The sequence below is a fragment of the Rhinatrema bivittatum genome, chromosome 2 (genome assembly GCF_901001135.1).
Source record: "Rhinatrema bivittatum chromosome 2, aRhiBiv1.1, whole genome shotgun sequence".
NCBI lineage: Eukaryota > Metazoa > Chordata > Amphibia > Gymnophiona > Rhinatrematidae > Rhinatrema > Rhinatrema bivittatum.
In genome coordinates, this window is record NC_042616.1 from 349,881,054 (window position 1) to 349,895,641 (window position 14,588).

At 46.5% G+C, this 14,588-nt stretch overlaps 1 protein-coding gene across 1 annotated transcript in view; it reads right to left on the reverse strand.

Annotated features, from left to right (window-relative positions):
* NFX1 (nuclear transcription factor, X-box binding 1) overlaps positions 1–14,588 on the reverse strand; it is a 572,380-nt gene that overhangs the window by 524,607 nt on the left and 33,185 nt on the right. The window contains 6 exon segments of the mRNA XM_029589884.1: positions 6,361–6,586; positions 6,589–6,930; positions 6,932–6,967; positions 6,969–7,058; positions 7,061–7,248; positions 7,251–7,409. Coding sequence (XP_029445744.1) covers positions 6,361–6,586; positions 6,589–6,930; positions 6,932–6,967; positions 6,969–7,058; positions 7,061–7,248; positions 7,251–7,409 — 1,041 coding nt within the window.

Consider the following 14,588-nt stretch of genomic DNA (forward strand, 5'->3'; position numbering starts at 1 on the left):
GGTTTGGTTCAAGTGAAACTCGGAAACCACTTTCGGTAGGAAGGAGGGTACAGTGCACAGTTGTATGGTTCCAGGCGTGACCCTAAGGAACAGTTCCCGACAGATAGTGCCTGTAGTTTGGAGATGCGCAGAGCTGAACATATTGCTACCAGGAATACAGTCTTCAATTTTAAGAGGCGTAGTGACAGACCGCGTGTTGGTCTGAAGGAAGCCCCAGCTAGGAAGTCTAATACTAGATTAAGATTCCATAGAGGCACCGGCCACTTTAGGGGTGGGCGGAATTGTTTAACCCCTTTCAGGAAGTGGGACAAATCTGAATGGGTTGATAGCCAGATACCATCCACTTCGGCTCTGAAGCAGGCCAGAGCGGCTACTTGGAACTTGAGGGAGTTGAGTGACAACCCTTTCTTCATACCATCCTGTGGGAACTCCAGGATCATGGGAATCTTGGCTGTCTGCAGGACTATCCCGCGGTCCTCACGCCAGGCTTCGAATACTCTCTAGATCCATATGTATGAAGGGATGTGGAATACTTGCACGCTTGGAGCAGGGTGTCAATCACGGCCTTTGAGTAACTGCGCTTCTTCAAGCGAGTCCTCTCAAGGGCCAGACTGTAAGAGAGAATCGAGACAGATCTTTGTGGAGAATCAGGCCCTGCCAGAGAAGGTCCCTGTGTGGAGGTAGGCACAAAGGGTTCTCCGCACAAGGAGTCTTTGCATGTCTGCATACCATGGTCATCTTGGCCAATCCGGGGCCACTAGTAGAACTAGTCCCCTGTGATATTCTGTCTTGTGGATGACCTTGCCCAGTAGTGGCCATAGGGAAGGCGTTCAGTAAGTCTTCCTCTGGCCAAGTCTGGACAAGATAGTCGATTCCTTGGGAATGTCTCTCTCATCTGCGGCTGAAGAACCTGGGGACTTGGGCACTGAGACGGGTGGCCAGTAGATCCATGGCTGGGAGGCCCCAGTGATTTACTATCAGTTGGAAGGCTGTGGTCCACAGCGTCCATTCTCCCAGGTCCAGGCTCTCTGCTAAGGCAGTCTGCTGAGACGTTGTCTTTTCCTGCGATGTGGGAGGCCGAGATCCCTTATAGATTTATCTCCACCCATGCCATGAGATGGTTTATCTCCAGAGACACCTGCTGGCTCCTGGTTCCTCCCTGGCGGTTGATGTAAGCAACAGTTGTCGTGTTGTCAGATATTACTCAAATTGCTTTGCCTCGGAGTCTGTGGCTGAATCGTAGGCACACTAGTCTGACTGCTCGAGCTTCTAGCGGTTTATGTTCCATTCTGCCTCGTCCTTGTTCCATTGTACCTGGGCAGTCAGTTTCTGACAGTGGGCTCTCCACCCTCGCAGGCACGCAATTCGTGGTGAGAAAAGTCCAGTTCGGTGGGGATAGGCTTACTCCTCTGCTTCGGTGGTCTTCCTGTAGCCACCATTGGAGCTGAAAACATATCTCTGCTGGTAGTTGGAGGCGAATTGAGTAGTCCTGGGACAGTGGGTTCCATCATGACAGTAAGGAGTGCTGGAGTGGTTGCATATGGGCCCTTGCCCACAGGACAACTTCCAGGGTTTATGCCATGAGGCCGAGGACTTGAAGATAGTCCCATACCTTGGAGCGTGCATTGGTCATCAATCGTAATTGTTCCATTAGTTTCCTTCTCCTCGGAGGAGGGAGGAACACTTTGTTCTGTTTGGTATTGAAACGGGTCCCCAGGTACTCTAGCGATTGAGAGGGCTGCAGGCTGCTCTTGCCCATGTTCATGACCCAACCGAGTTCCTGCAGGAGGTTCTTGACGCTGCTGGTCACCTGCCGGCTCTCTTCCGAAGACTTTGCCCTGATCAGCCAGTCATCCAGGTAAGGGTGTACCAAGATCCCTTCCTTCCTCAATGTTGCTGCCACAACCACCATAATCTTGGAGAAGGTTCTGGGGCGGTTGCTAGTCCAAAGGGTAGTGCTCAGAACTGGTAATGGTGACCCAGTATCGCAAAGCACAGGAAGCGCTGGTGATCCTGATGGACTGGGATGTGAAGGTAGGCTTCGGAAAGGTCCAGGGAGATTAGGAACTCTCCCGGTTGTACTGCCATTATTATGGAGCAAAGAGTTTCCATGCAGAAGTGTAGTACCTGCAGATGACAGTTGACGTTCTTGAGATCCAGGATGGGCCAGAATGATCCTTCCTTCTTGGAAACGATAAAATAGATGGAATAGCGCCCATATTTTGTTGGAGCATGGGAACTGGAGTTATTGCCTTCAGACTGAGTAGCCTTGTTAGAGTGGTTTCCACTGCCAGTCTCTTGGTGTGGGAGTGGCAGGGTGACATATGTTTGTCTCAAGGGATGCTGAGGAACTCTAGAGAGTAACCGTCTCGAATGATGTTCAGTACCCATTTGTCTGACGTTATCTCGACCCATCTTTGGTAGAAGAGGGCAAGTCGACCCCCTATCTCCTCTTCCTGTGGATGGGTTGGCCCATTCTCATTGTGGAGCATGGCTGGAACCTGCCCCCGGGCCTGCTCCTCTCTTGGTCTGTCGGTTCTGAAAGGGCTGGGATGAGGTGCCTGGAACTGCGAGTTCCTGTAGGATCTACAGCACTGCGATCCTCTGCCTTTGGTTCTTCTGGGGGAGGGACGCTGAGATCTTTTACTCCTATCTTCCGGTAGCAGAGGCACTGGGGATTCGCCCCATTTGCTGACTAACTTCTCCAATTCGCTTCTGAACAAGAGAGCTCCTTTAAAGGGCATTCTTGTAAGATTCGCTTTAGATGTCACATCCGCAGACCAATTCCGTAGCCATAGTTGTCTTCTGGCTGCTACTACTGAGGCAACGCCCCTGGCTGAGGTGCTCACCAGGTCTGAGCTTGCATCCGTCAGGAAATCTGCTGCAGGTTCCATCGTCTCCCCGGTATACATTCCAGAGTTATTTGCTTCTCTCGAGAGGAGCAAGCAGGAACATGCCACCAGTGTGTAGCAGGAAGCAATCTGCAGTGTCATTGCTGTTGCGTCGAAGGCCTGCTTAAGTATGGATTCCAATAGTCTGTCCTGAGTATCCTTCATTGCAGCCCCTTCCTCAACGGGAATCATTGTCCGCTTTGAGACGGCACAGACCATAGCATCCACTTTCGGGAAACGCAGGCGTTCCTTGGTCACTGAGTTCTAGAGGGTATAGGGCTCCCAAGGCCCGACCCCCTTTGAAGTTGGCCTCTGGGGCATCCTACTCCAGGTCAATCAGTTCCTGGATGGCTTTCCTCATTGGAAAGTAGCACGAGGGTCTTACGAAGGGACATCAAGATGGGGTGGTTTTCTTTGGTTTCGCCATAGGGTCCATGCCTGGAATACCCAGCATCTTCAGAGTCTGGGAACAAGGGCTGGTAATTCTTCCTTGTGGAAGAAGCGAAGCATGGTTATCAGTATGGTTCCATTCCTGGAGGGATTTCTCCTTCTTCCAGGGAGTCCACCCTTATCCTCTGAGATGTCATAGTCCCCTGTCAGGGAAGTTACTTGGTTAGGCGAGGCTTGTCTCGAGGCATCCAAGCCAGGCCGATCTTGTGCTTCCGACAGAGGTTGAGCCTGGGCCGCATCTGGGGCTGATTGCGCCTGAACGAAGTCTTGCAGCCCTTGGAAAAATTCCAACCAGGAATGGAACATGGAAAAGAACATGGGTCCATGTTAATCCCAGGGGGAGTCTGAGTAGGGGCCCTAGAGGTGCCCTCCTGTGGGGAAGCCATCTCAGAGATGCATAGATCCAGGGAGCTATCGTCAGTAGTTCCGGAACCATCTCCCGACAGAAAGGGACCAGGCTTTGGTTCCCCCTGGGCTTCTTCGCAATGTTGACACAGACAGGACTCCAATTCAGGCTGCGTGGCTCTTATGTGGCAGGCTGTGCAAAGAGTTCCTTCTGGCCTTCTTGGGCGCCGGTGCCATTGTCTATGTGTTTGCGCGCGTGCAGTTGCAAACGCGGTTGTGCGTGTAGTCATGTGCACGGGTGCGCTCAGTTGTGCGCGCAGCTATGCGTGCGTCTGTATTGGACGTGCGCAAGTTAGGCACATCGGCCGCCTGGCTTGCCCCGCACGTACCGCCGGTCGAGAAGGGAAGATGGCACCAACGACCCCCGGGCGTAAGTTGGCGCTACCAGAGGGTCGCAGTGTGTGGACCCTTGCACCAGATCGGGGCCTAGCCCAACAAAGGCTGCTCAACCTGATTGGTGCTCCCTTTTAACCTCGCCGGAGAAGAATTCAGTACGGCAATCCGAGCTCCGGAGACCCGAATTTAAAGATTTTTTCTTACCTGGTCTCAGCGCTTACCGATCATGTGCCAGACCATCTCCAGCTGCAGGGGGAGAGGGAATTACCTTCACCGCCGCGCTAGTTTCTGCACTCGCTGCCTTTCAGGCACACTGGGAAACCGGCTACCGGACCAAGGCACACCTCTGAGGGATATCGGAGATCACCTCAGGAATTCTCTTCTGGGGGAGGGACCCTTAGGTACCACCACAGGCCAGTGGGGCTCGATCTTCTTTAAGGTAAATTTTGTTTCTTCTTTGCTGTAATTCTTAACACTGTTCTAGTGTGTGGGATAGTGCCTGCATCTGCATGGAGACAGTGAGATACTGTAGAGCTGAGGTTACTGTAGAGCTGACGTTAGCTTTGAAATCTGACTCAGTCTCCCATCTGCTAGCAGAAGAGCACAATACCCACTGGTCCTGAGTCCATCTGGCTACAAGCTAGGAAATTCAGAATGAGATACCAAATATACAGGCCGATACAGTAAAGCACGGCCGCGGTTACCCTGTTTCTAACCCGCTTTCTACCCACAATTTGGCCGCGTAAGTCTAACCCGCGATTCACTATCCGTTTTTCCCCAATCTTTACCGCTTCTTTAAATCGACGTGTATCCCTTTCCGCCAGCGGCATGTATATATGTAAACAATCGGATTAGCTATTCCCTCCCATACAGTAACGTGCAGCCCGATTATCGCCTTCTTAACCAACTGTTTTGCCGCGTCTTTAACCCGCTAATTTATCGCCTACCCTAACCCTGGCGTTAGAGGGATGTGACAGCAATAGGCAGGCTCCGGTCAAATAAGTGGGTGGGTTGGAGCAAGCGAGTAACATGGTGAGGCCTGGTTCTCCTACGCTCGGGCATCGGGGATTGCCAGTCCTCTCTCCCCCCGTCCCGAAGCAAGGCGCAGGGCGAAAATCGACTCGACATTTTATTAAAGCAAATAGAAATTGTAACAAAAGTAAACTTACTGCATGCATGCTTCCAGCAGCCCCAGTCCTCTCTCCCCTCCTCCCGAGGCGCCCACTGCGGCTCCCCTGCCTCCCGGGGGCAGCCGGCGGCGAAAGCGGCTTCCAGCAGCCCCGCCGGCGAAGGTGCATGAAGGCACGTCCAATTTGGGCGCTCAAGCAGCGAAGGCGCATGAGCGCAGGGGAGCCGTGGTGGGCGCCTCGGGAGGAGGGGGAGAGAGGACTGGGGCTGCTGGAAGCATGCATGCAGTAAGTTTACTTTTGTTACAATTTCTGTTTGCTTTAATAACATGTCGAGTCGATTTTCGCTCTGCGCCTTGCTTCGGGAGGGGGGGGGGCGGGGGGGAGAGAGGACTGGCACTCCCCGATGCCCGAGCGTAGGAGAACCATCCACTTCCTGGTACCTGTCATTTCAAATGTCATTTGAAAAGACAGGTACCAGGAAGTGACAGGTACCAGGTACCAGGAAATGACAGGTACCAGGAAGTGGATGGTGGATGGTACCTGTCATTTCAAATGTCATTTGAAATGACAGGTACCAGCGCACCCAGGATACTGTATAGGCGCTGTATAGCACGCTCTATACAGTAAAATGGATTGCGCTTCATGGACGCGGCTTGCATTTGCATGCCATTTATCGAGCGGTATGTGATCTGAACTGTGCGCGCGGCAAACGAGCGGGCACCCGGCACTGCCGCACTTTTTTACGCGCCCCCTACTGTAATCGGCCTGATAGTTATTTATATTGGGTATATTTTTGCTAATGACGCAATGGCTGACGTTATGGATACTGTTACAGGAACCCACTAAAAAATTGTTTCAGACATAGGTATTGAGGATTTCATCATATGCCCAATGTTTTGGCTATTCTCTCTGCTTGTTATGGCATGGCAATCAATTTATACTTTTTCCCAAATAGTCATGTTGAAGTCAATACAGTGTATGGCCTCTAGGACAAATGAGCTTTTTAGATATGGGTATGCAAGAATATAGCACCCATTGTACGATTCATAGTCCTGGAGCAATTCCATATTTTGTCAGGACAAAATGGGAAACTTGAAAACCAATGACACTGTTTAGAAAACTGGATCAAATACATGATCAAAACCTACCTGTATGAGTTTCCTTGTTCTTTGGTATATCACTCTGCTTTTTCCACTGCTGGGTTCGGCCTGAGTGAGAAGATACTTTGTGTGCATCCTGCAGAGGATATTTTCTTCCTGAGTGTTTGTCAGAATCAGACACTTTGTGAGCACGTGTTCTAGAGTCTGGTTCTTGCTTGCTAACAGGGGATTCTTTTCGCCTTTCTGTTTTTCTGTCCTTTGAAGTAAATGCCTGTGGTTGGGCTACTTAATAGCTCTTGTACTTTTGTTCCTGGGTGTTTCATCCCTTTTCTGAATCTCATCATCTGACTGAGGTCTATTCCACAACATGGACTCCCTGGGATATCTCCTGTTTGCAAATGGATATCTCTTCTGTTCATCATAGAATCCATCAAAACCTTCCCTTCCAATAGCAGAAGTTTCAGATGTCCCAGGTTTCACCAAATCTTGTGGTGGTATGTTTTCAAACATTTCTTCCTCCTTCTGTTGAGGGGCAGCTCTTTTTTCCCTTTCATAGGTCTGTTTCACTTTCTCCCTTGGTCCTCTTACCGAACCACCCATCCCATGCATTACTTTCTTTAGGTTTTGCACCTCTGACATCTGCAGTAACTACCTCCCTTCTCGCTTTCTGAAGAGTGAAAGTCACTGGGTTCTCTAGTTTTCATTCGCCAGTTGTCAGCACTGGAGCTTCTCTGAACCCCAGTCCTCCAACACTGTCAGGAGGAAGTCTTGATTGGGTTCTACTGTGCGACCTCTCACTTCTTGACCTATGCCATCGCTGATTTTGAAAGCTGTGGTTCTTTGCTGGTTTACTGATACTAGAAACCTCTGAAGAATCTTCTTGGTTTCTATAATGTCTTGTTTCCATACTATTGTAATCATGTCTCTTTTGTGAAATGCTTCATGATCTCTTGGACGTGGCTGCTGATGAAATGATAAATTAACATTTCTGCTTCGATTCCTGGACTCCACTTTTTCATGCGTTCTCCAGTTTGACTGATGGTTTTGTTTCTCTCTTGGAATGAAATCGGGTGCATCAGGATTGTAATTTGATGAACCTAAATTAAAAAAAAAAAAAAAAGAAAACCAATAACATTAAAAAATAATCTCTTTGGCACAAAATTGTTTAAATCCTTTTTAAGCTTATTTTCTGAAGGTAATAAGGCTTACAAGATCATTGTGTCTCTGTTTCCCCTACTAATATCTTCTCAGATCAATATTCAAAGGGTTTGTCCAGCTAAATCCCAAGATCTGATACTCTCCCCACCACTACAACTCCAGCTAAATGTGTATGTGCAAATCATTGCCCACACATACTTACTAGGCAGAGAAAGGCAGTACTGAAGTCATTCCTGGGGTATGATTTCACTTTGTTTGGGGAGTACTGATATTTAGCAACTAATCAGAAAAATTGCTGTCCTAAAGTTTCCCAGATAACTTTATCTGATTAACTTTACCCTGGTAGATTCAGCAGCACTTTTCCCTAGACATAGAAACAAGATGGCAGGAAGAGACCATATGCCCATCTGTCCAATTACGTTAGCTTTATAATTCCCATCACTCCCTTAGAGATCCCCTGTATTTTATACAATGCTTTCTTGAATTCAGATAGTTTCTGTCTCCACCTCCTCCACTGGGAGGTTGTTCTATGCATCCTCCACTCTCGCTGTAAAAAAATATTTACATTTATTAAATTTATAGATCGCCTAACACAAAATAGGTCTAGGCGATTAACAAAAGAAAAGTATAAAAACAATTACAAACTGGATAAATAAAATCATATAACATTTCAAGACATAAAAGAATTAAAAAGCCAACAAAGAAAACGTTTTAAGGAGACATCTGAAATTTTTGCCAGAGTTACATTTGCTTATCTCAAGAGGGAGCGAATTCCAGAACACAGGTCCTGCAATGGAGAAGGAACAGTCACATGTGATATAAAGGTGTGCGACTTTTGGTGAGGGAACTTCCAAGAGGAAATGTGATGAATTGTAGGGAGCGAGTAGGTTGGTAGAATTTGAGTAGGGAATTGGCCCAAGGACAGGAGTCATCGTTCATAAGCTTATATATAATCATACCAAGTTTGTATTTGATGCGTTCAGTTCTGGAGAGGCAATAGTGGTGAATTAGAGTGGGTGTAATAAGGTCCAAGTGTTTTGTTTCAGATAAAAGTGATGCAGCCAAGTTGACGAGAAGTTGGATGGGTCATAAAGGAGTAAAAGGAAGACCAAATGTAGAGAGCATTACAATAATCAACAACAGGAAATATGGAGGCCTGGAATACTGTGTGAAATTCAGAAGGAAAGAAAAGCTTTTTAAGGCCAGCCTGGAGATGGAGTCTGAAAAATCCCTTGCTTGATTTGAGGTTTAAATAATGATAGGGTGCTATCTAGGAGAATGCCTAGACTTGATCTGATTACTAGTGGTGAAAAATAAAGTGTTAATACAAATGGTTGTTTGCAATACACAAGAATGGGGACTGGAAAGTGAGAGAAATTCAGTTTTGGACATATTTAAAGTTAATTTATGTTCCAGCCAAGATTATATTGAGGAGAAACAAATATTAATATGACAAAGTGTCGTTCCAAGATGACCAAATGCAAATGAGGAATTGGATGTTGTCGGCATAAAGTTTGTAAGCATCTGTCAAGTTTGATAGAATTTTGCATAAGGGTGTTAAGTAGATATTGAAGAGCAAAGATGAAAGAGCAGAGCCTTGAGGAACACCAGCTTTGAATTGAGAAACATCTGAAAGGACAGAAGCAATTTTTACTTGAGAGCGATTGGAAAGATAGGAACGGAATCAATTGAGTACAGTAACTGGATAAACCAGCTTCCTGTAAGTAAAATAGAATGTTGTGGTCACAGTGTCAAATGCTGACGAAACATTGAGTGAAATGAGTATGTATTGATGGCCACTGTCAATGCCTCTTCTGATAGTGTGATATTCCACTCTCGGCGCCATTTTGCAATACAATATGGCCGTATGGCCATATTGCCGTATTGCAAAATGGCGCCGGCCATATGGCCGGCGCCATTTTGCAATACGGCAAATACGATTCGAGTGCAGGAGGTCGCTTCCGGACCCCCGCTGGACTTTTGGCAAGTCTTGTGGGGGTCAGGAGGCCCCCCCCCCCCAAGCTGGCCAAAAGTCCCTGGGGGTCCAGCAGCGATCTCCTGCGCTCATGACGTCGGGGGACAGGAACCAAAATGGCGCCGGCGCCATTTCTATTAACGCACCCGTGGCCCGAGAGTGGAAGATCACAGCGGGAAACACCCCCCCCCCCCCCCCACACTGGACCCCAGGTAATTTAAGACATTTGGGGGGGGGGGGGGTTTAGGGTTGTTTTAGTGTGCCGGTTTTCCCGCCCTCCCCCTCCCCCCGATTTACGATTTTTGACGATAAATCGGGGGAATTCCTATTGTATATCACCTCTAACGATTTAAAATATATCGGATGATATTTTAAATCGTCAAAAAACGATTCACATCCCTACTAAATACCATTTCTGTATTACAGAACCTTGGCTATTAGATTCTGATACCATTATCCTTAACCTAGTTCAACCCCCCCCCCGGTTACTCATTTGTTTCACACCCCTGTCAGAAGAAAAAAAAAGAGGTGGTGGTTTGCTAGCGATTTACAAAGACACCTGGGGCATTCAAACTGATATGTTCTCCCATGAATCATCTCTGGAAATGTTAATTGTTGATGCTAGTTTTTCATTATGTTTAGTTTTATGCTTCTTCAAAATTACTTGCAAATGACCTCTCACCTTTTTGAACTGCTAATGCTCTCTAAGACTGATCTTAATATGATAATTATTGGAGATTTTAATCTCCAAGTTGATATTTCTCCACCACTAGCATTTGTACTACATTTCTTGACATCATGGATTCACTTGGTTTGTGTCAATTTCTGAACAGACTCACAATTTAGGGCATACCTTGGATCTTGTTTTTGTTAACAAGTCTATTTCTCACTCTGCTATTTTTTCTTTGGCTGTTAGTCAAGTTCCATGGTCAGACCATTTCTGGATTCAACTTTGTTTTCATCATACATACAGCACCACCCACACTCCTCAATTCCTCCAATCATTTCAAACGTAGTGACATTGATTTAGATCTCTTTTCCTCTACTATTACATCAGCTGCAAAACTAAGACTTAGTTTTTCAATTTTCAAATTGAAGAATTTAAGAAAAGAATGTGCAGAAAGATTACTTGGAAATCGCAAATTCAGTGGAATGGAATTAGTGAGATGTTTGACAATGTTAAACAGAGTTTTGGGGTCATAACCAACCTCATTGATTAGGTTTGAATAATATTTTTTCTTGGCTTCTAAAATAGAAGCTTGATAAGTTTTAGGAGATGCTCTAAAGGCCTGGGCAAGCAGAAGAACATGCCAAGCATGTTCTGACATTTTTAGAATTTGACGAGTAGCTTTCACGTCAAGAGTTAACCATGGCTGGGGTTTAGATCATTTGGAAGATGAGAGTGTAAGGGGCGCTAATTTATAAAGAGTTGAAAGAAGTATCGTATATTTTCCCACTGAGTGACAACACTAGATATATTAAGAAAGGTCATAACTATGCAGCTGATGCAATAGTAGAGGAAAAGAGATCTGAATCAATGTTACTATGTTTGAAATGATTGGAGAAATTTAGAGGAGTGTGGATATGCTGTGTGTATGATGAAAACAGAGTTGAATCCAGAAATGGTCTGACCATGGAACTTGACTAACAGCCAAAGAAAAAATAGCAGAGTGAGAAATAGACTTGTTAACAAAAACAAGATCCAAGGTATGCCCTAAATTGTGAGTCTGTTCAAAAATTGACACCAACCAAGTGAATCCATGATGTCAAGAAATGTAGTACAATATGCTAGTGGTGGAGAAATATCAACTTGGAGATTAAAAATCTCCAATAATTATCATATTAAGATCAGTCTTAGAGAGCATTAGCAGTTCAAAAAGGTGAGAGGTCATTTGCAAGTAATTTTGAAGAAGCATAAAACTAAACATAATGAAAAACTAGCATCAACAATTAACATTTCCAGAGATGATTCATGGGAGAACATATCAGTTTGAATGCCCCAGGTGTCTTTGTAAATCGCTAGCAAACCACCACCTCTTTTTTTTTCTTCTGACAGGGGTGTGAAACAAATGAGTAACCGGGGGGGGGGTTTGAATTAGGTTAAGGATAATGGCATCAGAATCTAATAGCCAAGATTCTGTAATACAGAAAGAGTCAATGTTCTCATGAACCTCATGAACAATAATATTGTTAATTGAAATTTGCACCTTACTGACTGAGTATTAATGAGGCAGAGAAAAAGTTAAAGTAGAAGAGACATGAGAAGCTTCATTAAGACAAACTGTCTTGAGCGCAAATGGTAATCAAGAGCAGTAAGAGAGTTCGTGAGGAGAGGGCGTGGGGGCAGAGCCAAGATGGCGGGGACATAGCAGCACGGCTCGGGACACTGCCCATTTCATCTGATTTTTCTCTTTGTTTCTTCCTGGAATTATGGCCCCGAAACGAAAAGTGTTAGGGTATAACCCGCAGTACCCTCCCTACCCCAAGGATAGCGAACCATTACGGAGCTGGCTGCTGGCTATTCCAGAGCGGAGGTGCTGTGCTCTGCGGGAGGAGCAGCAGGCAGTTGACCCAGACGAAACCAGTTTCAGCCCTCCCAACTCACAAACACCTCCAGTGTCGATTCCCCAAGAATTCTCGAGCCTGGTGAGTGCAGAAGCGGCCCTGTATGGGCCTAGCCGCGCAAATGTGGGAATCACCGTGGGAAGTGGGAGTATCGAACATGGTCTGGAAGGGGAAGGAATGGCAGGAAAGCAAGCAGCAAGTATTGAGTTGGAATCTATTTCTTCTTTAAATGCCTTAATTGGCGAAAATCCTTTTGAGTCTGAAGCTGTGAATGCCATATTCCTTAAACCTGCAGTAGTGATGCTGGACTCTTTATGAGAGCTGGTGGCTAAATTGGGGACAGCACTACAACAGTATTCCCAGCAACAAGTAAATATTTCTTCAAAAGTGGAAGTCTTTACCCGGGATTTTAATTCAAAACAATTGGAACAGCAGCAGAGGATCCAAAAGCTAGAGGATCAATGAAAGAAGTTTCAGGATACCCAGGTGGCTTTGGTGCAGGAGCGTACAATTCTTAATAGAAAAATGGAACAGGAACATAGGGGGGGGTGCTGTTGCACATCGGATGGAAGCAGACGCTTGAGTGCTGAGCTCTGATCCTCACAAGCTTCCAAACCCTGCAAATCATCATTTATCGCAGTAAATCAGCCCCACCAACGAGAAGGAGGCATTAGCAAGGCAACCACCTCTTGAACCATGGCTTCAAAACGCAGGACTGCGGATCTGAAGCAATTCTCGTACGCGACGTTACCGCCGACCTCAGGCCTGGATGACGACGATCAGGCAGAGCTCGATTTGGACCCGGAAACTGCCGCAGTCAACACCCTTAGCGACACTGCCGCACCAGATCCATGATCAGCCTCAGAACCTCTTACTAGGGGGGAAATTCGCACCTGGTTTGTGGCACTCCGAGCAGATATGCGGCAAAATAAAACAGACATCATAGCGCTGGGCACGCATGTCGACGACATGGACGTTTGGGTTGAAGGCCATGGAGAAGCAATAAACCACCTGAATACTCAGCAGACTATTTCCACGGAAGTTTCCTTGTTAGATGAAAAACTCGAGGACCTTGAGAACAGGGGTCGGCGCTGCAACTTGCGCATATGAGGGGTACCCGACACGGCAGATTATGAGGACGCCCATGCTCTGCACAACAAATTTGCTCTCACATTCTCTCTGTTAGCCTGCAAGCAGTGCCTGACAAGACCCTGCAACCCTCGGAGATGATTGGAGAGAGCGCACAGGGCCCTGGGACCACAAGCTCAAAGACCTAGGGACATAATCATCTGTTTTCACAGCTTCCACCAGAAAACACAAGTTTCGGAAGCAGCGAGGCAGCTTAAAGAAGTGCAGTGGCACAATAATGTCCTGTCCATCTATCAAGATCTTGCACCTTCCACACTAAAGAAGCGCTTTGACCTTCGCGAAGTGACCGCAAGCCTCCGCAGCTCTTCCATTCGCTACAGGTGGACCTTTCCTTTTTGACTGCAATTCCAGGCTCAAGGAGTCACCTATCGAATAAAAACCATCGCTGAAGCTGCGGAGGCGTTTAAACAGGCGCAGCTCACCGTCACCTTTCAAACTACCAAGATGTCTACAGCCCCCTCAAAGCTGGATACCGCGCCACGCTGGCAGCGAGCTGACAAAGGCAGCAAGCGTTTGCGCCGCCAGCCTGAAGCTCACCCATTCTCTGCAGCAGGACAGGGTTGAAGACTCACTAGACCTACAGGACTGCGAGGAGGTTTTTTCTAAGATGCGCTATGTTGTTATACTAGCTCGACTGCATGCTGCAGGCTGATTTTTTTTCTCAACTGGCTTTCTATATGGTTCTGGTAAACAATTCCTAAGTTTTACCACACAGAATAATTGGGTTTGGTTCACGTTACACTCTGATATATTGCATACATCCTTGTGGGGGGGTTTGGGCTTCACTGTGCCTGCTTTGGCCCGGATGTGTGAACCCCACTGGAGTACGTTATTCCGCAGGAGAATGGCGGAATACCTCTGGATTAATAGGGGATATAGCGGGACTTGCTTTTCATTCTATAGAAACCATGTTGGGATTTTCTTGTCTCTGTTTGGATGGGATTTTATTACTACTGCTGTTAGGCTGTGTTATGGGCTGGTGAGGTGGCTGAGTATCAGATGTTGTTAACACAATGGCATTACGAATTATTTCCCTTAATGTCAAGGGGCTTAATACTCCAAGTAAACGTCCCTTATTAACTAAAGAATTACAGAGACAGGGAGCCTCCATAGCTTATATACAGGAAACCCATGTATATAAACACCATGAACGCCTTCTCACCTTTTCCTCATATGCAAATTCATATTGGGCGGTTAGTACTAAAATCTCTTGCTATGCTGGGGTAGGTATTCTCATTTCTAACTCCTTGGTTCATGATGTTCTATGTAAATATGTAGACCCACAGGGAAGGTACATCCTTCTCAAATTGCAGGTGGGCACCTGTGTTATCACTCTTTTCAATGTGTACATCCCTAATTTGAATCAGCTCACATTCCTACACGACATTGATCAAATACTGTCTAAGTATGGGGAAGGTGACTTAATAGT